We start from the raw sequence: 22,561 nt of genomic DNA on the forward strand, positions 1-22,561 counted from the left end.
GAATTGGAAAGCTTTAAGGAGATTTGTTTGTCTTTAGTTTTCTAAGTGACGTGGTTCTGCCTTGTTGTAGTACCAGGATGGAGGTGTTAAACAAACCAGGAAAGAGTAAAGAAAGGGAACCAGGTTATGGGGTGTGTATGCCCCAAGTTTGTCTCCTAACCCTCTATCCTTATCCACACTTAACATTTATTTGGTTCATCTGATGTCTGTTCATTTTTCTGGGAAGATTTTCTACAGTTTGAACCTCCTCCCTGCTCTACACCCTTTCCGATACTCTGTTTCATTGATTTCAATAGAACTGAATATCTGACATGTCCTATAATGGGCAGACAATGCAATACTGCCCAGGACAAATTTAGGAACATGGGGGCAGGAGGAGGCCATTCAGTCCCTCGAGCCTGTTCCACCATTCAATTAGATCAGGGCTGATCTGTATCCTAACACCATTTACTTGCCTTGGTTCCGTATCCCTTAATACCCTCGCCTAACAAAGTATCGATCTCAGTTTTGACATTTTAAATTGACCCCCAGCCTCAACAGCTTTTTGGGGGAGAGAGTTCCAGATTTCCACTACCCTGTGTGTGAAGAAGTGCTTCCTGACATCACCCCTGAACGGCCTGGCTCTAATTTTAAGGTTCTGCCCCCTTGTTCTGGACTCCCCCCACCAGAGGAAATAGTTTCTCTCTATCTACCCCATCAAATCCTTTAATCATCTTAAACACCTCAATTAGATCACCCCTTAATCTTCTATACTCAAGGCAATACAAGCCTAGTCTATGCAATCTGTCCTCATAATTTAACCCTTTATGCCCTGGTATCATTCTGGTGAATCTGCGCTGCACCCCCTCCAAGGCCAATATAGCCTTCCTGAGTTGCGATGCTCAGAACTGAACACAGTACACCCAAATGAGGTCTAATCATTTAGAATTTCTACCCCTCGGTTTGCTATTTGTGTGCCAGGCATGTTACACAAAGCTTGCATAGATCTCAAGGTGACGGTAGACACTCTCAAAGGTATGGGGAATTGAGACCCTCCCATGTGAGTGGTAATTGAAATAATCTAGGGTAAGAGATTTAGAAAGTACCCAAAAACGTACCAGCTCCCTTTTAAGGTATTTTTGTAATGAGTAGACCTCCCCTGCCCCACCTTTTACCAAGAGTCGGGTGAATATTTGATGTATGTGTGGCTCCCTAGTATGTAGTGTGTGGAAATCTGATTCATTTTATGTACTTTTTACAGTTGTTACTGAATTGATCAACGTAATGACTTCAAATTATATCCCTCTTTAAAATGTTTTCATTTGCTGCACAACTTTGTAATTCACTGACTTAGTCATTCTACTTAGAATACCTTGGTTATTAAATGTGAGCCGTACCAGTCTCATCCCTGGGGACCTCCACTGATCGCTACAAGAAGCAGTACCTCTGAGAATGAAGTTCTCATTTCTATTACTTGTCAATCCCGTTCATGGCCACCTTGGATTCCTATTAATCTTCCGTGAGGGACCTTATTAAATGTTTTTGAAAGGCAAGGAAAGAAAGGCAAAATCGACATTACCTTCATCCGCTAACTCTGTTCCACCCAGCGTTGCCCTGCTGTTTGTAAACATGTCTTGTGGATTCGTAAAGTTACCTCTCCCTGGATGATCCCACGTTGCTTGAAGTTCCATCTTGGCTCAGTTGGTAGCACTCTCGCCTCTGAGTCAGAAGGTTGTAGGTTCAAGCCCCACTGCAGGACTTGAGCACGTTTAATCCGCAGTTAGTTTTTCAAGATCCGATGTGATCTCCCTGTTTCCCACTCATAGTTAAAGTGTAATGGCCTGTGGCAGCTTTGGTTATAAACCCAGCCCAACTCTACCCCATCAGGTGTCAGTCTGGGCTCAGTGGTAGCACTCCCACCCTGGGTTCAAGTCCCACTCCAGAGACCTGAGCACATAATCCAGGCTGACACTTCAGTGCAGTACTGAGGGAGTGCTGCACTGTCTGAGGTGCCAACTTTCAGATAAGACATCAAACCGAGGCCCTATCTGCCCTATCAGGTGGATGTAAAAGATCCCATGATACTATTCAAAGAGCAGGGGAGTTCTCCCAGTGTCCTGGAATGATTATTTATCCCTCAACCAACATCACTAAAACAGATTATCTGATCATTTTATTGTAGTTTATGGGATCTTGCTGTGCACAAATTGGCTGCCGCGTTTGTCTATGTAGTAACAGTTAATTGATTGGGAATTGTCTTGGGATATCCTGAGGATGTGAGGGTCTACACAAATATAAATTCTTTCCAAAATTTTTCCTCTGATACATGTCAGGCTAAGAGCAGATTCCCAGCCTCCGACCATAGGGACAGGAGTAGGCCGTTCAGCCCCTCGAGCCTGTTCCGCCATTCAATTAGATCATGGCTGATCTGTATCTTAACTCCATTTACCCGCCTTGGTTCCATATCCCTTAATCCCCTCACCCAACAAAAATCTATCAATCTCAGTTTTGAAGTTTTCAATTTACCCCCAGCATCCACAACTTTTTGAGGGAGAGAGTTCCAGATTTCGACTCCCCTTTGTGTGAAGAAGTGATTCCCGACATCACCCCTGAACGGCCTAGCTCTAATTTTAAGGTTATCCCCCTTGTTCTGGACTGCCCCGTTTCTAGTGTTATAAACCGGATAGCCAGGTGGTGAAGGATAGGATTCCAGAGCCTGATCTTCAGTTGCTTTTAAGCCTTTATTCACAGATCCACATTACACCCACACCACACCCTAGATCGGCCCTCTTATAAATCGATACAAGAGAGTGCGCAATTGATACCCACCTAAATACAATTAACACTAATTGATATAAATCACATGAATACAATTAACATCTAGACCAGTGCCATTTCTGTCCAGCGTTCCACTTTCTATTGTGTAGACGCCTGACTCTGAATTGAGTCCCAACTGACCAGTGTCGGTGAGGTGACTTGTGCAGACTGTCTTATCGGAAGCTAACTCTCCCTTTTGAAGAGCTCTTTGACTGTTCAATTAGAAAAGTTTCTTGCCTTTTATCTTCTAGATTTTTCTGATTAACCTGAAGCGTCGCCCAGACCGGAGAATGAGAATGCTTCGTTCCTTGTATGAGCAGGAGATCGCCTGTGAGATAATAGATGCGGTCGATGGAAGGTATCAATTTTATAAGCAATGGCTTTCAAAATGCAATTTAGTGAGATAAGGTTACACCCATATGCTGCTCATGCTAAACTTATATAGAACCTTGGTTAGACCATACTTGGAGAACTGTGCACCGTTCTGGTCTCCATGTTACAAAAAGGATATAGAGGCACTGGGGAAAGTTGAGTTTGTGGGTGGGAGACCAGGGCGCTATGGAAGGGTTGGGTATTTGTGAGGCCTTTGAAGGTATTAGCAAGGCAAAGTGGCTTTGGAAAAGGGCAGGGTATAGTGGTGGAAGACTAGCCTCTAGTGGTGGAGCAGGGAGCAATCAGAACTCCAGGGACCAGAGGGTAGGAGGCAGGGCCGTTGGGTGGAATGAGGATGTGGGACAATTTGAAGATCTTGGAATCAATTCATTGGGGACAAGGAGGTAGAAGAGTTAGAGGACAAGGGTGAAGGGCGGGTGGAGCTCTTGATTAACTGGAGTTTTGAGAGGAGGTGGAGGAGCTGACTAGGCGAGTGTTTGATAAACCTGTCGAACAAGGTGATGACAGTGTGGTTCAGGGTTTTGCGAGCGGTGGAGGTGTAAGTGTGCAAGGAATTCTTACCAACAGACTGGATGTGGGGTTTAAAGCTGAGGTCGGGGCTGAGCAGAATGCTGGAGTACGTTGCCAGATTTGGCATGAGCAGACAGCCAGGGAGGTTGAGTTGGATCCAGAGGTGTACAGATGTGCTGACAGGAGTCTTGGTGTTCAGCTGTAGGAAACTTTTTGGCTCTTGAGGATGTTTAGATAGTCTTTCGCCCGGTACCTCTGGGACTACCCTAGAAAAGTGGAAAATTCCTTCCGTGCACTGCAATAATGAAACCCAGTTTTATAAAGGATGTGATTTTGATTTTGCAACAAGGAACACACCGATGAAAGCTGTCGGCGCGCTGGCCGTCGGTCGGTCGGCGCGCTGGCCGTCGGTCGGCGGGCTGGCCGTCGGTCGGCGGGCTGGCCGTCGGTCGGTCGGTCGGTCGGGGCGCTGGCCGTCAGTCGGTCGGTCGGGGCGCTGGCCGTCAGTCGGTCGGTCGGGGCGCTGGCCGTCAGTCGGTCGGTCGGCGGGCTGGCCGTCGGTCAGTGCGCTGCCTGTTCTTGTCTACACTGCAGTGAACTTAATAGACTTAATAAACCCAAAATGCCCTTCAGTTCAATCCAGATACTCTGGCTATATCATGACTTCAGATTAATATTGCCCTCTTAGTCTCTCTGATTCCCATCAGCTGGGTGTCCTGAGCACCTTCCCCACCCCGTATACATTTCAAACACGTCCTATCAGGTGACACATCTATTGGCCTGTTGCCCCGTGTCGGATGTGATGTTGCCAGTTCTTGTCAGTTTTTATTGTGATGCGTTTGTTTCCATCAAAATCCTTTTAAATGGTTAAAAAATACAGAATGAACCATCTATATTCTAGCAGTCAACAGATACTCTATGGAGTGATTCCAAGGAAGAGAATCACTGTCTAGGTGTTACATTCTGTATTATACAATGGCTAATATTTCCTAATAATCAGTTGCAGCTTTGCTGTGCTTGTCAAACTCTATATTGTGTGGGGACGCATTAGTGCAACCATTGGGAGCAGGGGGGAAGGGAGGGAGTGGGGAGCAGGGGGGGAAGGGAGGGAGTGGGGAGCAGGGGGGGAAGGGAGGGAGTGGGGAGCAGGGAGGGAAGGGAGGGAGTGGGGAGCAGGGGGGGAAGGGAGGGAGTGGGGAGCAGGGGGGGAAGGGAGGGAGTGGGGAGCAGGGGGGGAAGGGAGGGAGTGGGGAGCAGGGGGGGAAGGGAGGGAGTGGGGAGCAGGGGGGGAAGGGAGGGAGTGGGGAGCAGGGGGGGAAGGGAGGGAGTGGGGAGCAGGGGGGGAAGGGAGGGAGTGGGGAGCAGGGGGGGAAGGGAGGGAGTGGGGAGCAGGGGGGGAAGGGAGGGAGTGGGGAGCAGCGGGGGAAGGGAGGGAGTGGGGAGCAGGGGGGGAGGGGAGGGAGTGGGGAGCAGGGGGGGAAGGGAGGGAGTGGGGAGCAGGGGGGAAGGGAGGGAGTGGGGAGCAGGGGGGAGGGGAGGGAGTGGGGAGCAGGGGGGAAGGGAGGGAGTGGGGAGCAGGGGGGAAGGGAGGGAGTGGGGAGCAGGGGGGAGGGGAGGGAGTGGGGAGCAGGGGGGAAGGGAGGGAGTGGGGAGCAGGGGGGAAGGGAGGGAGTGGGGAGCAGGGGGGGAGGGGAGGGAGTGGGGAGTGGGGGGAAGGGAGGGAGTGGGGAGCAGGGGGGAAGGGAGGGAGTGGGGAGCAGGGGGGGAGGGGAGGGAGTGGGGAGCAGGGGGGAAGGGAGGGAGTTGGGAGCAGGGGGGAAGGGAGGGAGTGGGGAGCAGGGGGGGAGGGGAGGGAGTGGGGAGCAGGGGGGAAGGGAGGGAGTTGGGAGCAGGGGGGAAGGGAGGGAGTGGGGAGCAGGGGGGGAGGGGAGGGAGTGGGGAGCAGGGGGGAAGGGAGGGAGTGGGGAGCAGGGGGGAAGGGAGGGAGTGGGGAGCAGGGGGGAGGGGAGGGAGTGGGGAGCAGGGGGGGAGGGTGCGGGAAGAGAGAGAGAATGGGGGGCACACAAGCTGGTTGATGGGTTTGATTTGTGAAAAAGGGATGGACTTGTCGGGCCTAATGATCCTTTTGTATTCCTGGAAGTTATTCTGTTCTTATGCGATGTTCGTTCTTCATTTGGAGTTTGTCTCCTGAAATGGGCTAATACTTCTCCCATGAATTTTCCTGACAGAGCTTTTAACAGCAGCCATGTGAAGGCGCTTGGCATCGTGATGTTGGCAGATTACCAGGACCCGTACTCCGGGCGGCCGTTGACCAAGGGGGAACTGGGCTGTTTTCTCAGTCACTACAATGTCTGGAAGGTGGTAAGGAACCGCAGTGTTAGACGAGGGCCTGTCGGAGTTTGGTTAATGGCAGGCACTGGTCTGTATAACATACAGTAATAGGGGGAGTCAGGCCAAGACTTAATCCCAAGTAGGGTACAGCACGGTATTTGTTGTGATACAGGGAGTGTTGAAGCATCATCAACTATTCAAAAGTTTGAAGGGTAGCAAACAGTGAGGAAGATAATGATAGATTTCAAGAGGATATAGACAGGCTGGTGAAATGGGCGGATACGTGGCAGATGAAATTTAACTCAGAAAAATGCGAAGGAAGGAAGAATGAGGAGAGGCAATATAAACTAGAGGGCACAACTCTAAAAGGGGTGCAGGAACAAAGAGATCTGGGGGTATATGTGCACAACTCGTTGAAGGTGGCAGGGCAGATTGAGAAAGCGGTTAAAAAAACATTTGGGATCCTGGACTTTATAAATAGAGGCATGTAAGGAAGTCATGATGAACCTTTTATAAAACACTGGTTCGACCACAACTGGAGTATTGTGTCCAGTTCTGGGCACCGCACTTCAGGAAAGATGTGAAGACCTTAGAAAGGGTGCAGAAGAGATTTACTAGAATGATTCCAGGGATGAGGGACTTTAGTTACGTGAAGAAGCTGGGGTTGTTCTCCTTGGAACAGAGAAGATTGAGAGGAGATTTGATGGAGGTATTCAAAACCATAAAGGGTCTAGACAGAGTAGATAGAGAGAAACTGTTCCCATTGGCGAAAGGGTCAAGAACCAGAGGACATAGATTTAAGTTGATTGGCAAAAGAACCAAAGGTGACATGAGGGAAAACTTTTTTACACAGCGACTGGTTAGGATCTGGAATGCACTGCCCGAGGGGGTGGTGGAGGCAGATTCAATTATAGCCTTCAAAAGGGAACTGGATAAGTACTTAAAAGGAAAATAATTTGCAGGGCTATGGGGATAGGGCGGGGGAGTGGGACTAGCTGGATTGCTCTTGCATAGAGCCAGCACGGACTCGATGGGCCAAATGGCCTCCTTCCGTGCTGTAACCTTTCTATAATTCTAGTGTCGCTCGAGTGCTGAGAATTGGTGGTGAGAAATTGACTGAAGTTCTTTGATCTGCTCAATATCTTAACTCTTTTTAATATATAGACGTAAATTCTCTGGGGTTGACTTTCCACAGGAATTCTCCCGAACCTCTGCCGTAACTTGAGTGGAAGATGCACAAAAACCCCGGACAAATGGCTTAAATGGGAGAACCCTTTATAAACCACCACTTAGTCCTCAGCTGGAGTATTGTGTCCAATTCTGGGCACCACACTTTAGGAAGGATGGCAAGGCCTTGGGAGAGGGTACAGAGGAGATTTACCAGACTGGTACCAGGATTAAGGGACTTCAGTTACATGGAGAGACTGGAGAAAATGAGATTGTTCTTCTTAGAGCAGAGAGGGTTAAGGAGAGATTTAATAGAGGCGTTTAAAATGATGAGGGCTTTCGCTAGAGTAATAGGGAGAAACTGTTTCCACTGGCAGAAGGGTCGGTAACCAGAGGGCACAGATTTTTTTACGCAGCGAGTTGTTACGATCTGGAATGCACTGCCTGAAAGGGCGGTGGGAGCAGATTCAATAACAACTTTCAAAAGGGAACTGGATAAATACTTAAAAAGGGAAAATTTGCAGGGCTATGGGGAAAGAGCAGGGGAGTGGGAATAATTAGATAGCTCCTTCAGAGCACAGGCACGATGGGCCGAATGGCGGCCTCCTTTGCCAATCAGATTCAATGATCCTAACACCACCCCCCAGCTCCGTAATTCAACTCTTCTCTTACTTCTAGTAATTGTCTCTGCTCATCCCCTACTCCCTTCCTCTTTCTGTCTTTGATCTACTCTATTTTCTCTCTCTCAATATCTGTGTTTCTTCCTCCTTGCCTCTTTCTTTCTCTCTCAGCTCCGCAGAGACCTGGAGCCACATATGGGGGACTCTGATCCTTTAATAGCCACAGATATGATCTTCTGTCTCACTTGGGTGCAAAGGAGGAAGTGGAGAAACCAAGGCATAGGCCTGAGAAGGGGCGGGTTTAAAATGGGTGTTAAACCTGGCTACGGAAATAAATAAAGGCTGGCACAGTACAGGGTCCCTGGGATAACAGCAGCGCAAAATGGGGACAACATATTGGAAAAGAAGAATGAAGATCAGAGGAGGTTAATAGGATTGATCCAGTAGCAATAAAGTAAATAACACTTTAACATCCAATATTCAGCATTAATGCCTGATTCAATTTATTTCAAACGTTTTAACTGATTTTAGCAGGGAAAACATGAAAACATTGTTTCAATGCATGAGATAGAAACACCTGTCGTCACCCATTGGCACCATTCTTTCTTACTTGCGCATTTCTTCCAGCTAATTGACTTAAATTTCATATTCATAAAACAGCATCAAATCACAATGGAAAAGTAAGCAGTGTAGCAATCGGCAAACAGGAATGAAATCTCCCAAACAGGAAGTTCAAAACTGTCAGCAACAGCTTCCAATAAAAGAAAGGAACCAATCGAAGCTGCACTGTCGGAGGGTCAGTACTGAGGGAGCGCCGCACTGACGGAGGGTCATTACTGAGGGAGCGCTGCTTTGTCGGAGGGTCAGTACTGAGGGAGTGCTGCTTTGTCGGAGGGTCAGTACTGAGGGAGCGCTGCACTGTCAGAGGGGCTGTACTGAGGGAGTGCTGGACTGTCGGAGGGTCAGTACTGAGGGAGTGCTGGACTGTCGGAGGGTCAGTACTGAGGGAGTGCTGGACTGTCGGAGGGTCAGTACTGAGGGAGTGCTGGACTGTCGGAGGGTCAGTACTGAGGGAGCACTGGACTGTCGGAGGGTCAGTACTGAGGGAGCGCTGGACTGTCGGAGGGTCAGTACTGAGGGAGCGCTGGACTGTCGGAGGGTCAGTACTGAGGGAGCGCTGGACTGTCGGAGGGTCAGTACTGAGGGAGCGCTGGACTGTTGGAGGGTCAGTACTGAGGGAGTGCCGCAATGTTGGAGGGTCAGTACTGAGGGAGCGCTGCAAAGTCGGAGGGTCAGTACTGAGGGACGCTGCAATGTCGGAGGGTCAGTGCTGAGGGAGCGCCGCACTGTCGGAGGGTCAGTGCTGAGGGAGCGCCGCACTGTCGGAGGGTCAGTGCTGAGGGAGCGCCGCACTGTCGGAGGGTCAGTGCTGAGGGAGCGCCGCACTGTCGGAGGGTCAGTACTGAGTGGGTGCCGCACTGTCGGAGGTGCCATCTTTCGGATGAGGCGTTAAACCTACCTCTCGGGTGGACATAAAAGATCCCATGGCACTGTTTTGAAGAAGAGCAGAGGGAGTATTTCCCGGTGACCTGGCCAACATTTATCCCTCAACCAAAATCATTAAAACAGATTATCTGATCATTTATCACTTGGTGTTTGTGGGATCTTGCTGTGCGCAAATTGGCACTGTGTTTCCTGCATTACAACAGTGACTACATTTCAAAAAGTACTTCATTGGCTGTAAAGTGCTTTGGGCTGTCCTGAGGTCATGAAAGGCGCTATATAAATGCAAGTCTTTCTTTTAACTCCAACCATTAATATTGGTACCTCCCTCAAAGGCTGGACCAGGGTTCACCTGGGAGCTGAGTGGATGGAGTGACCATACTGGCAGCCCTAGATACATGGCCATTGAATTCACAAACAGCTCCTGGTGGAGTTTGGACCTCTCCCCTGCTTACTGCCCTGAAACATGTTGTTAGTGTAGAAACTTGCCCAACATCTGGCAGGAACAGCGACATCTTCTCTGTGACCTGGTACCTCAATGGGCGCCAGCTCTCCCCGGGGTATAGGTCGCCATGGGCACCCTCTTTCCCTGGGAAATGTGTCTTCGGGGTGCCAGCTCTCCCCAGGATGTGGGTAACCACGGATGCCGACTCTCCATGGGGTACAGGTCCCACGGGCCTGGGGCCACAACGGAGAACCCCCTACAGTCAGGACATCTCCTAAATGTGCTGTGTTTTGCTCCTGTTCGTGATGGGACCTTTTTTCTCATTCATTCATGGGATGTGGGCGTCGCGGGCGAGGCCGGCATTTATTGCCCATCCCTAATTGCCCCTTGAGAAGGTGGTGGTGAGCCGCCGCCTTGAACCGCTGCAGTCCGTGTGGTGAAGGTTCTCCCACAGTGCTGTTAGGTGGGGAATTCCAGGATTTTGACTCAGCGACAATGAAGGAACGGCGATATATTTCCAAGTTGGGATGGTGTGTGACTTGGAGTGGAGCTGGTGGTGTTCCAATGTGCCTGCTGCCCTTGTCCTTCTAGTTGGTGGAGGTCACGGGTTTGGGAGGTGCTGTCGAAGAACGGTGGGTAAATCATAAATCACCACACCGAGATCCCTTAATATCAGCAACTTGAGATACTTGAAAATCCGACATCCCCGACCTGCAGTTGTGTTTTTGCTGTTGTCTGTAATTGTGTAACCTTGATCACACACAGCACTATGCCGAATTACAGCTGCAATTGTCTGTTGCTGCCCAGTTTCTGTTGATAGCTGTGTGGTCATTTTGGCATAATTAAGGCGAGTTACTGCAGTGCATCTTGTAGAGGGAGTGGATGTTTAAGGTGGCGGATGGGGTGCCAATCAAGCGGGCTGCTTTGTCCTGGATGGTGTCGAGCTTCTTGAGTGTTGTTGGAGCTGCACTCATCCAGGCAAGTGGAGAGCATTCCATCACACTCCTGACTTGTGCCTTGTAGATGGTGGAAAGGTGGTTCTCACTCTGTTCCTTTGGTTTTTTCCGTAGATTGTTGAACGAGGTCTGCAGACGTCGGTGGTGTTTGAAGATGATCTAAGGTTTGAGATCTTCTTCAAACGAAAACTGCGGTATCTGATGAATGAAGTGGAGAAGGCTGAACTCGACTGGGACCTGATGTGAGTGTGCACAGCGCGAGCCCAGATCTGCCTGTTCTTTCCCCTTTGAGCTGCTTTTACATTGCGCTTCATGCCACAATAGTCCTACTGGCACCAGACACCATAGTAATCCTGCCAGAGTCGCTATGGCTGGGAACAGCCAGTTAAAGGGTGTCTCCCCTGCCGGCCTTACTGTGATGCAGCTGCTAGCACCAATGGTATAAAAGCAGCTCTAGCGGCTTCTTAACACCAATGTGGGAGCAGCTTCACCACAGAGCAATGGCTCAAAAAGATCTTCTTGTCATGGGCAATAAATGCCGGCCTTGCCAGCGATGCCCAGGACCCGAAAATAAACACATAAACAAAGGGGCGCGGCGGGGGGAGTCCAAACTATGGCCCCTGGGCGATTTCTACCCTCGGGATTCAGCCCAAGAAGCTCTGTCCCAGTTGCAGTATTTCTCACTCGCTGGTTTGTCCCGTTTGATGTTTGTGGGTCTGGAGGTTTGGGAAAGGCTGTTGTTGGTGCTGACGGATAAGTTGGTGGATAAATCGTGAATCAGCACACTGAGATCCCTTAGTATCAGCAACTTGAGATGCTTGAAAATCCGACATCCCCGACCTGTAGTTGTGTTTTTGCTGTTGACTGTAATCGTTTAACCTTGATCACACACAGCACTATGCTAAATTACAGCTGCAGTTGTCTGTTGCTGCCCAGTTTCTGTTGATAGCTGGGTGGTTGGTTTGGCATAATTAGGGCGAGTTTACACCAAAATAAACACAGCTGCAGTATATTTTCAGGCAATGATTGAGGCCCCTGTTAAACCACTAATAAGAGGCCTGGGTTTCACTCACCCACACGTTTTCGGACTGATATCTCACTGTGGTCGCATTCAAAGTTGGGTGAAGTTCCCTCGTACAGATTTAGATGGACACTAGGCAGTGTCACTTGAATTTGCTCTGCCCAAGAGGGATTCCCCACTGTACAAAGGTGTCAGCCTTGGCTCAGTGGGTAGCACTCTCGCCTCTGGGTCAGAAGGTTGTGGGTTCAAGTCCCCCTCCAGAGACTTGAGCACAAAATCCTGGCTGACACTCCCGGTGCAGGACTGAGGGAGTGCTGCACTGTCAGAGGTGCAACCTTTCAGATGAGACTCTAAACCCTGCTCCATCTACCCTCTCAGGTGGATGTAAAAGAACCCATGGCACTAATCATAGAAGAGCAGGGGAGTTCTCCCCAGTGTCCTGGACAATATTTATCCCTCAACCAACACCTAAAAAAAACATGATCTGGTCATTACCACATTGCTGTTTGTGGGATCTTGCTGTGCGCAAATTGGCTGCCATGTTTCCTACATTACAGCAGTGACCACACTTCAGTGGCTGTGAAGCGCTTTGGGGCATCCTAAGAATGTGAAAGGCGCTATATAAATGCAAGTCTATCTTTTACAGTAAGATGCAGTCACTGCATTTGAGAGCAGTGTATGGTATTTAAAAGCTACCTGCAGTAATCAGGTGCTTTAAAAGAGATTCAGAGGAATGGTCAACGGTAATTGAACTTAATACACTGAATTACCCCACGCAACACTTTCAGTTTTATCCACTGTCTATAGTAGTTTCATAGAAACATAGAAAATAGGAGCAGGAGTAGGCCATTCGGCCCTTCGAGCCTGCTCCGCCATTCAATATGATCATGGCTGATCCTCTATCTCAATACCATATTCCCGCTCTCTCCCCATACCCCTTGATGCCTTTTGTGTCTAGAAATCTGTCTTGCTCCTTCTTAAATATATTCAGTGACTTGGCCTCCACAGCCTTCTGTGGTAGAAAATTCCACAGGTTCACCACCCTCTGAGTGAAGAAATTTCTCTTCATCTCAGTCCTAAATGTCCTACCCCGTATCCTGAGACTGTGACCCCTCGTTCTGGACCCCCCCAGCCAGGGGAAACATCCTCCCTGCATCCAGTCTGTCAGAATTTTATATGTTTCAATGAGATCCTCTCTCATTCTTCTAAACTCGAGTGAATACTCGGAGTGGGGGGGGGCATCATCACTCCTGCCACCTCATTCAGGTCATTGAGTTGCTTTCTGCCCCTTCCTTTAATCGTTTGGCCTTTTCCAGCTCAGGTTTACCCGCCCATGGATTGAAGGCAACCCACAGGTAGAGACCCCATTACTTTCCCTAATTGGTTCACCCAAATGGTTCAGGGATTTGTTGGGAGTGAGGGCCCATCAGTGCTGAGTATCACTTGGCCTAACGCAAAACACACCCCAGCTTTCCAAGGAGGAAGCTATTGGTTTTAGCACTGCGAAAGCTCTCTTGGGGGACTCTCCAACAAAAGGATTCCAGTTGCACCGAGCTGGTACCGACTGCCTTTCGGACTGCACAACAATAACTTGCATTTATATAGCGCCTTTAACGTAGTAAAACGCTCCAAGGCGCTTCACAGGAGCGACTATCAAACAAAATTTGACACCGAGCCACATAGAGATATTGGGACAGGTGAACAAACACTTGGTCAGAGAGGAGGTTTTAGGCAGAGACTTAAAGGAGGAAAGAGGTGGAGAGGTTTAGGGAGGGAATTCCAGAGCTTAGGACCTAGACAGCTGAAGGGACGGCTGCCAATGGTGGGGCGAAAGAAGTGGGGGATGCACAAGAGGCCAGAATTGGAGGAACGCAGAGATCTCACGAGGGTTGTAGGGCCGGAAGAGGTTACAGAGATAGAGAGGGACGAGGCCATGGAGGGATTTGAACACAAGGATGAGAATTTTAAAATCGAGGCGTTGGTAGTGTGGAAGCCAATGTAGGTCAGTGAGCACAGAGATGATGGGTGAACGGGACTTGGTGCGAGTTAGGATACGGGCAGCAGAGTTTTAGATGACCTCAAGTTTACGGAGAGTGCAAGGTGGAAGGCCGACCAGGAGAGCATTGGAATAGTCGAGCCTGGAGATAACAGAGGCATGGAAGAAGTTTTCAGCCAAAAACACGACCATTAGGGCAAGTATCTATAGATGAGCCCAGCTTGGTATTCCCAGCTCACCACCAGGAATCTCAACAAACAGCATGGGAATGGTCCCGTTGCCATTTCATTGACTGGGAGTGTCTCCTTCAGAGGCATCCATAGACTTCTTCCTAGAAAGGAGATTTGAGGGAGGTAGTGTTAATCTCCCGTCATTTTTAGAACAATGTGGAGATCCATCCCATAGCTACCACTCCGTACGGCTCACCTTGCACAGCTGCTGAGCAGAGTCCCGATCCTGGTGGCTTCTGCGGAGGGTGGTCAGATTGATAGGGCAGACCGCCAGAAGAATGACGAGTGAATGTTTCACTAACTTGGCGATTCCTGTATCCTTCAGTGGGCAGACAAGACCTACCCGGCCTGCTGATCTCCAGAGGTTCATTCAAAACCTCCTCATCAGTGGGCAGACTATTTGGAACAGGACCTCCTGGATGGAGATGGAGCAAGGTGCTGATCTTCTGCCTGGGGGCAGATGGTCAGACCAAAGTTCCGAAGGCGCTCAGTGCATAGGCTCAGAGCCTCAAATGCAGGAACCCAGAGCAGAACCTTCCTTGGGGAAAGCCATCCTGCAGGGTATTGATCCTGGACTTCTAGCCTGGATTTACCTGCAAGGGTCTAACCAGGTTTGGAATGAATGCCACCAAACTCATTTTTGCTTGCCAGGGGGGCCACACAATTACAGGCCATTGTTAAAGAAGGCCACGGCTCCTCGGCAGTCAATCACTGTCCCCCATCGAAGACCAACTGCAGCCCATCGTACTACAGGACTTGATGCCTTCGACATGGGGGCAGATCGACGACAGCCACTTGCATTTATATAGCGCCTTTAACATAGAGAATCATCCCAAGGTGCTTCACGAGCGATTATCAAACAAAATTTGACACTAAGCCACATGAGATATTAGGACAGGTGACCAAAAGCTTGGTCAAGAGAGAGGTTTTAAGGAGCGTCTTTAAAGAGGAGAGAGAGGCAGAGAGGTTTAGGGTGGGAATTCCAGAGCTTAGGCCTAAGCAGCTGAAGGCACGGCCGCCAATGGTGGAGTGATTAAAATCGGGGACGCGCAGGAGGCCAGAATTGGAGGAGCGCAGAGATTTTGGGTGGGTTGTAGGGCTGGAGGAGGTTCCATGGCTTTTGGTATTTTGCTTTACAGAAGACGTGGCTGTCACCTGAATCAGTGCCAGGGAGTTAACTTGATGGGAAGGGAATGTTTGGTGGACAGCTGACAAAGGCAGATGAGGAGAAATTCTTCTACTCAGCAAGTTGTGATGATCTGGAATTCACTGCCTGAAAGGGCGGTGGAAGCAGATTCAGTAGTAACTTTCAAAAGGGAATTGGATAAATACTTGAAAAGGAAAGATTTGAAGAGCTATGAGGAAAAGAGCAGGGGAGTGGGACTAATTGGATAGCTCTTTCAAAGAGCCGGCACAGGCATGATGGGCTGAATGGCCTCCTTTTATGCTGTCAGATACTACGAGGAACTAGAAGCTTTTAAGAAGCACCAGCAGGACTTGTGGACAATTTCAGGAATAGCTTTGAAAAGTAGGACCTCTTTAAAGTTGCTCAGCTGACCGGCCGTAACTAAGCCCATTACAGACCCTCCGACTTCATGGTACCAATATAGGTTCCAAGGCAGGATTCACGCCAAGAGAATGTAGCTCTAGGTCTCACAGGAATCGCTTTCTGCTCACTCCCCACCTGCCCAGGCCACAGCCCTGTTTGCGGAACAGTGGTGTCTCTCTATAGGCAGTAAGAATCGAACAGATGCCATGTAGAAAGCAAAGCCATGTCGGGGAGCCCCCTATGATAGTCTTCCAAGCAGTTGATGCTGATAACATGTGAGTTCCTGTCCGGATGGGGCCCCCAATCCAGGAGGAATTGTCTAAAAGCACCGAGCAGATGATGATGATGAAACAATCACCAGGTCCACTGGTGGAACTGAAGGCCTTCAACATTTTCAGACCCGATTACAGAGCTCGTGGTTCAGTGTATGGAGGGACAGTGCCCTCGTAGTCCTATACATCACTTTATGATCTCTGGGTCAGGATATGGTCTAACCGGCCGGCTGGTACTCGAATCATAAGATAAGATCCCCTGCTCAACACGTAGCTGGGCAGACAGTGGTAAATGCTCTCAGTCATCTCATTATTTATCCTCACGCATAGAAGATAGTTCAAGAAATAGTCAGGAGTTGGGTTGGGGAGAGATGGATCTGTTCACCTCCCAGGACAACTGAGGCCTCTCCCAGGAGGTTGAATGCTCTCTCTCCTTTTTCTGGACTCTCTCCCTCCATTTTCCCCCATTTCCCCAACTGATACAGAAGATATAAGCGGACAGAGCAAAAGTTATCCCGACAGGCCTCAGAAAACCAGGAGCCTTGGTCGTCCCAGCAATAAAGAGGGGCAGCTGGGAGTCAGATATTACACCCAAACCCAGGGACCCTCCAATTGACAGCCTGGCTGTTGGACAGCGATGACTGTTAGTGGGTCTTACAGCTTCAGTGTCCCTTAGATAGTTCACACCTTAGGTGGGGTGTTCAGTACTAGAGCTTAGAAAGAAAGACTTGCATTTATATAGCGCCTTTCACAACCTTAGCACATCCCAGCCAATGAAGTGAAGTTACTGTTGTAATGTAGGAAACACAGCAGCCAATTTGAACACAGCAAGGTCCCACAAACAGTAATGAGATATATAATCCGATAATCCTTTTTAGTGATTTTGGTTGAGGGATAAACATTGTCCAGGACACCGAGGAGAACTCCCCTACTCTTCTTTGAAATAGTGCTGTGGGTTCTTCTACGTGCATCTGAGAGGGCAGAGGGGGGCCTCGGTTTAGTGTCTCACCCTCAAGACGGCACCTCCGACAATGCAGCACTCCCGCAGTACTGCACTCGGAGTGTCAGCCTGGATGACGGACTCAAGTCCCTGGAGTGGAACTTGAACGCACAATCTTCTGACTCGAGGCGTCCAAGGTGTCACCACGGGTGACACCTTGGACGCAAAGTGGATAAACCTTGTACAGCGGTGAAACTCCGCACAATTGGGATTTATTTTACTGATTATCTTCAAAAGCATCTTTTCAATCGCCCTCACTCCATTCCCGTGCACCTCTTTATACACTGAGTTTCCTTTATGATTGGTTTAACCCGGTTTAATCACTGAGGCCTTGGTCTTGATCTTCTGTAAGTTGCCTCACTTGGTTCCTGTCCTTGTTTCGTGTCCGTCTGAAATTTATGCCCCCCCCCCCCGCCCCCCCCCCCCGGCTGCTTTGACCTCCTCCAACTCCTTTCTTTAACGACGGGCCCCTGTTCCTGTTCCCTGCAGCTATATCGGGCGGAAGCGGATGCAGGTGGATCACCCGGAGAAACCAGTGCGCGGGGTCCGAAACTTGGTCGAGGCCGATTACTCCTACTGGACCCTGGGATACGCCCTCTCGCTACAAGGGGCGAGAAAGCTCCTCGACGCCGAACCGTTTGATAAGATGTTACCTGTGGATGAGTTTCTGCCCGTGATGTACAACAAACACCCTGTGTACGTATGGTGAGGTCACAGACTGACCTGCTCAGAGCGTGTGCTGAAACAAAATGGGGCTGGGCTGGGGGAGGAGGCACTGGCTGTTCCGTGGATGAAGTAATGAGTTGAAAAGGTCCAAGAATGGAAGAAGTTCAGGGTCTCCCTCTTCTTGGGGTAACATCTAGACCTGTACAAGACGCATAACTTGAAGTGAGCATGGTGGCCTGGGGTGGGGGTGGTACAGGGGAGGATGCTTGGAAACTGGGTTGTACAGTATAATGGGGTTCACTCCAGGACAGTAATGGGGAGCAATGCACTACAGTAAGGTACAGTGGAGAATATTTGGGCAGAGTGATCATGCAGTGGCATGCATTGCAGAACAGGAAGTGGGGTGCGAGTGTGAGTGCGGGGTGCGAGTTGACGTTATGCTACAGTTATATAAAGCTCTGGTTAGACCGCATCTGGAGACTGTGTTCAGTTCCGGGCACCGCATCTCAGGAAGGATACATTGGCCTTGGAGGGTGTGCAGCGTAGAATGATACCGGGGCTAAAAGGGTTAAACTATGAGGACAGGTTGCATAGACTAGGCTTGTATTGCCTCGAGTATAGAAGATTAAGCGGTGATCTAATTGAGGTGTTTAAGAGGATTAAAGGATTTGATAGAGTAGATAGAGAGAAACTATTTCCTCTGATGGGAGGGTCCAGAACAAGGGGACATAATCTTAAAATTAGAGCCAGGCCGTTCAGGGGTGATGTCAGGAAGCATTTCTTCACACAAAGGGGAGTGGAAATCTGGAACTCTCTTCCCCCCAAAAAGCTGTTGAGGCTGGGGGTCAATTGAAAATGTCAAAACTGAGATCGATAGATTTTTGTTAGGCAAGGATATTAAGGGTCACAGAACCAAGGTGGGGAGATGGAGTTAAGATACAGATCAGCAATGATCTAATTGAATGGCGGAAAAGGCTCGAGGGGCTGAATGGCCTCCTCCTGCTGTTCCTATGTTCCTAGAAAATGTCTCGTCTTTTAAGGGCACAGTCCTTTGTCTAACTTTCTGGTTCGGTTGGTGTAACCCTGTTATACAAATATGGATTGATTCAAAAACAGTAAGGACTGCGTGCATCTAAAGTTGAGTAATCTGTCTCATTCCTCGGGTGGCTCCAAATCGCCTCCCTTTTCCCTCGCTCCTGCCTTGCGGTTTCCAGTCACTGTTTTCCTCTCCCTTGGCCCGTTCGAACCTGGCAGCTTTCTGTTCTTCCGTCAGGTCCAAGTACATGGAACGCTTCGAGAGGCGCGACCTGAAGGCTTTCTCCGCGGAGCCGCTCCTGATCTACCCCACGCATTACACGGGCGACGCGGGCTACGTCAGCGACACGGAGACCTCCACGATCTGGGACAACGAGAAGCTGAAGACGGACTGGGACCGCGCCAAGTCGCAGAAGACCAGGGAGCAGGTGAAAATCCGGGAAGCGGCCCAGAATCTGGACGTGTCGCACTCCCCGATTGATTCGGCCTCCAGAGATGAGCTGTGACTGACGGCTTGTACGATTGCTCGGGGACTGATGGGCGGCGGGGGGGGGGGGGGGTGGGGGGTTGCGGAATAAGCAAGGACAGGAACTTGACCCGTGTTGGAACGAGTTGAAATGACCTCTGAACCCCAGCTACACCAGCTAAAGTCCGTCTCTGTGGTTTTCAGGGTGGGTTGCGTGTGTCTCGGGGTGGGTGGGGGCAGGTATGCTGAGTAATCATTAATTGCTGACTAACTCGTAACGTGCCTCAATGTATATTAATAGATAGATATACACGATTCACCTCAAAAGGACTGAATACCTCGCAGGGCTGCTGGTATGAGTGAGCTGCATTTTTTTCATGTGCCATAAATTTGGCGGGGGTAGATATTCGACAGGGGGGTGCAGCGCAAAACGGGCTGTATCAAATCGTCCGCCCGTTTTGCGTCCGGCACGATACTCGATCCCGTTGACTTCAGTGGAACCAAATATCAAGCGAGGGGGGTGTATGACGGGCATCTGATCCGACACCGCCCGCTTTGCACTGCCCCCCCAAGTCGAATTTCTACCCTGCTGTCCGACCATTCTGTTTATATTGCGAATGTCATAAAATATCTTTTTTTTTAAAACATATTTCACCCTTGAAGGAAGGGTCGGTGCTTCTCCCTGCGTTCGATGCAGTTTCCGCCTCTGCAGGTTTTATTGGCTGCCTAGAAAGCTCGTCGGTTGGTTGAAGGCCCTGTACCGTAGCCTTGGTAACGACGCAGCCTTCTAACCTGTCGGGATGCTGCAGCCCCGGTAACCGGCGTTCTGGAAAATGAGTTGTCAAGAAAAGCAGCCTCAGCTTCTGTACCTGAATAAACAATGCAAGTCTGGGATTGGCAATAGCAAAAATATCTCCCCCGCCCCGCCCCATACAAAGGGTATAAATGTGGGAAGTGCTCCACACGAGGGGTTTCGACATGCAAGGGGCAACTATGTGATCTGTGCCCTCCACACGAAGATTATAAGTGTGATTATAAGAAATAGGAGCAGGTGTAGGCCGTACGGCCCCTCGAGCCTGCTCCGCCATCCTGTAAGATCATGGCTGATCTCCCACCTCAACTCCACTGATCAGTGCCCCAACCTGGCCAGATTATGGCCAGTGCTCCCAAATGAGCATTCTAAAAAATGGTCATTGCCCCCCTTTTGTTAGGAATGGGTATCAAGGAAAATGGAGCAACGGTGGGTAAATGGTTGAGGTACAGATCAGCTGCTTGAGGGGCTGAATGGCGGAACATGCTCGAGGGGCTGAATGGCCTCCTCCTGTTCTTTTTTCCACACAGGGATTATCAACATGTTCAGTACCTACACAGAGAGTATAAGCGTGGTTGATGCCCCGTACATTGGTCATAAACACGGGGGGGTTAAATTTTGACATTAGACGGATAGTTTGGAAATGAAAATGGGGAGAGGCATTTACAGGGGCAGCAGAGCTGGTATTGGGCGTTTTACACTATCGCCCAAATTCAAAACTGGGAGTGGTGTGAGCAGCAGGTAGCTTCATGTTATTTCATAGTCAGTGTGTCTGCTACATCTATTACAGGTCTCTTGGCACACCCGTCTGACACGCATCCAAGGATCACTTCAATTCTTGGATCCAGCCTCTGTTAAAGATTGTTGCACTGCCTTGTCACCATGGAGATACCAGATGGCCAGAACAGGAGGAGATTTTGTTTCTACTCTTTTTTTTTTGCAATTTTTTTTGGCCCATCCTGGAACTTGGAATCTTGAGCACATTTTTCAATGGGAACAGCCCAGGCTGTATAAGAACATAAGAAATAGGAGCAGGAGTAGGCCAGACAGCCCCTCGAGCCTGCTCCGCCATTCTATATCATGGCTGATCTTTGATCTCAACTCCACTTTCCTGCCCGATCCCCATATCCGTTGATTCTCCTAGAGTTCAAAAATCTATTGATCTTAGCCTTGAATATACTCAATGACTCAGCATCCACAGCCCTCTGGGGTCGAGAATTCCAAAGATTCACAACCCTCTGAGTGAAGAAATTTCTCCTCATCTCAGTCTTAAATGGCCGACCCCTTATCCTGAGACTATGCCCCCTAGTTCTAGACTCTCCAGTCAGGGGAAACAACCTCTCAGCATCCACCCTGTCAAGCCCCCTCAGTTTCAATGAGATCACCTCTCATTCTTCTAAACTCCAGAGAGTAGAGGCCCATTCTACTTAATCTCTCCTCTTAGGACAACCCTCTCATCCCAGGAATCAATCTAGTGAACCTTCGTTGCACCCCCTCTAAGGCAAGTATATCCTTCCTTAGATAAGGAGACCAAAACTATACACAGTGCTCCAGGTGAGGTCTCACCAAAGCCCTGTACAATTGTAGTAAGACTTCCTTACTCTTGTACTCCAGCCCCCTTGCAATAAAGGCCAACATGCCATTTGCCTTCCTAATTGCTTGCTGTACCTGCATGCTAACTTTCTGTGTTTCTTGTACGTGGACACCTAAATCTCTCTGAACACCAGCATTTAATAGTTTCTCACCATTTAAAAATATTCTGTTTTTCTATTCTTCCTACCAAAGTGAATAACCTCACATTTCCCCACATTATACTCCATCTGCCACATTCTTGCCCACTCACTTAACCTGTCGATATCCATTTGCAGACTCTTTGTGTCCTCCTCACAGCTTACTTTCCCACCTAGCTTTGTATCGTCAGCAAACTTGGATACATTACACTCAGTCCCTTCATCGAAGTCATTAATATAGATTGTAAATAGCTGAGGCCCAAGCACTGATCCTTACGGCACTCCACTAGTTACAGCCTGCCAACCTGAGAATGACCCGTTTATTCCTACTCTCTGTTTTCTACCTGTTAACCAATCCTCTATCCATGCTAATATGTTACCCCAACCCCATGAGCCCTTATCTTGAGTAGCAACCTTTTATGTGGCACCTTATCGAATGCCTTTTGAAAATCCAAATATACGACATCCACTGGTTCCCCTTTATCCACCCTGCTAGTTACATCCTCAAAAAAACTAATAAATTTGTTAAACATGATTTCCCTTTCATAAAATCATGTTGACTCTGCCTAATCTTATTATGATTTTCTAAGTGCCCTGTTAATAAAAATTTCCTTAATAATGAATTCCAGCATTTTCCCAACGACTGATGTCAGGCTAACTGGCCTGTAGTTCCCTGTTTTCTCTCTCCTTTCTTGAATAGTGTGGTCACATTTGCTACCTTCCAATCCACTGGGACCGTTCTAGAATCTAGGGAATTTTGGAAGATCAAAACCAATGCATCCACTATCTCTGCAGACACCTCTTTTAGAACCTAGAATGTAGGCCATCAGGTCGAGGGAATTTATTGGCTTTTAGTCCCACTAATTTGTCTAGTACTTTTTCTCTACTGATATTAATTGTTTTAAGTTCCTCACTCTCATTAGCCCCTTGGTTCCCCACTATTTCTGGTATGTTTTTTGTGTCTTCTACTGTGAAGACAGATACAAAATATTTGTTTAATGTCTCTGCCATTTCCTGATTCCCCATTATAATTTCTCCTGTCTCAGCCTCTAAGGGACCAACAT

At 49.0% G+C, this 22,561-nt stretch overlaps 1 protein-coding gene across 1 annotated transcript in view; it reads left to right on the forward strand.

The window, feature by feature from the left end:
• LOC137304531 (procollagen galactosyltransferase 1-like) overlaps nucleotides 1-19,039 on the forward strand; it is a 35,836-nt gene extending 16,797 nt beyond the window's left edge. Inside the window, exons 7-11 of the mRNA XM_067973167.1 lie at nucleotides 3,048-3,154; nucleotides 5,928-6,060; nucleotides 10,836-10,963; nucleotides 17,279-17,485; nucleotides 18,729-19,039. Of these exons, the coding sequence (XP_067829268.1) occupies nucleotides 3,048-3,154; nucleotides 5,928-6,060; nucleotides 10,836-10,963; nucleotides 17,279-17,485; nucleotides 18,729-18,996 (843 nt within the window). The 3' untranslated portion in view covers nucleotides 18,997-19,039. The remainder of the gene's footprint in view (nucleotides 1-3,047; nucleotides 3,155-5,927; nucleotides 6,061-10,835; nucleotides 10,964-17,278; nucleotides 17,486-18,728) is intronic.
• The last annotated feature ends 3,522 nt before the right edge of the window (nucleotides 19,040-22,561 follow it).

This window comes from Heptranchias perlo, chromosome 37, assembly GCF_035084215.1.
Source record: "Heptranchias perlo isolate sHepPer1 chromosome 37, sHepPer1.hap1, whole genome shotgun sequence".
NCBI lineage: Eukaryota > Metazoa > Chordata > Chondrichthyes > Hexanchiformes > Hexanchidae > Heptranchias > Heptranchias perlo.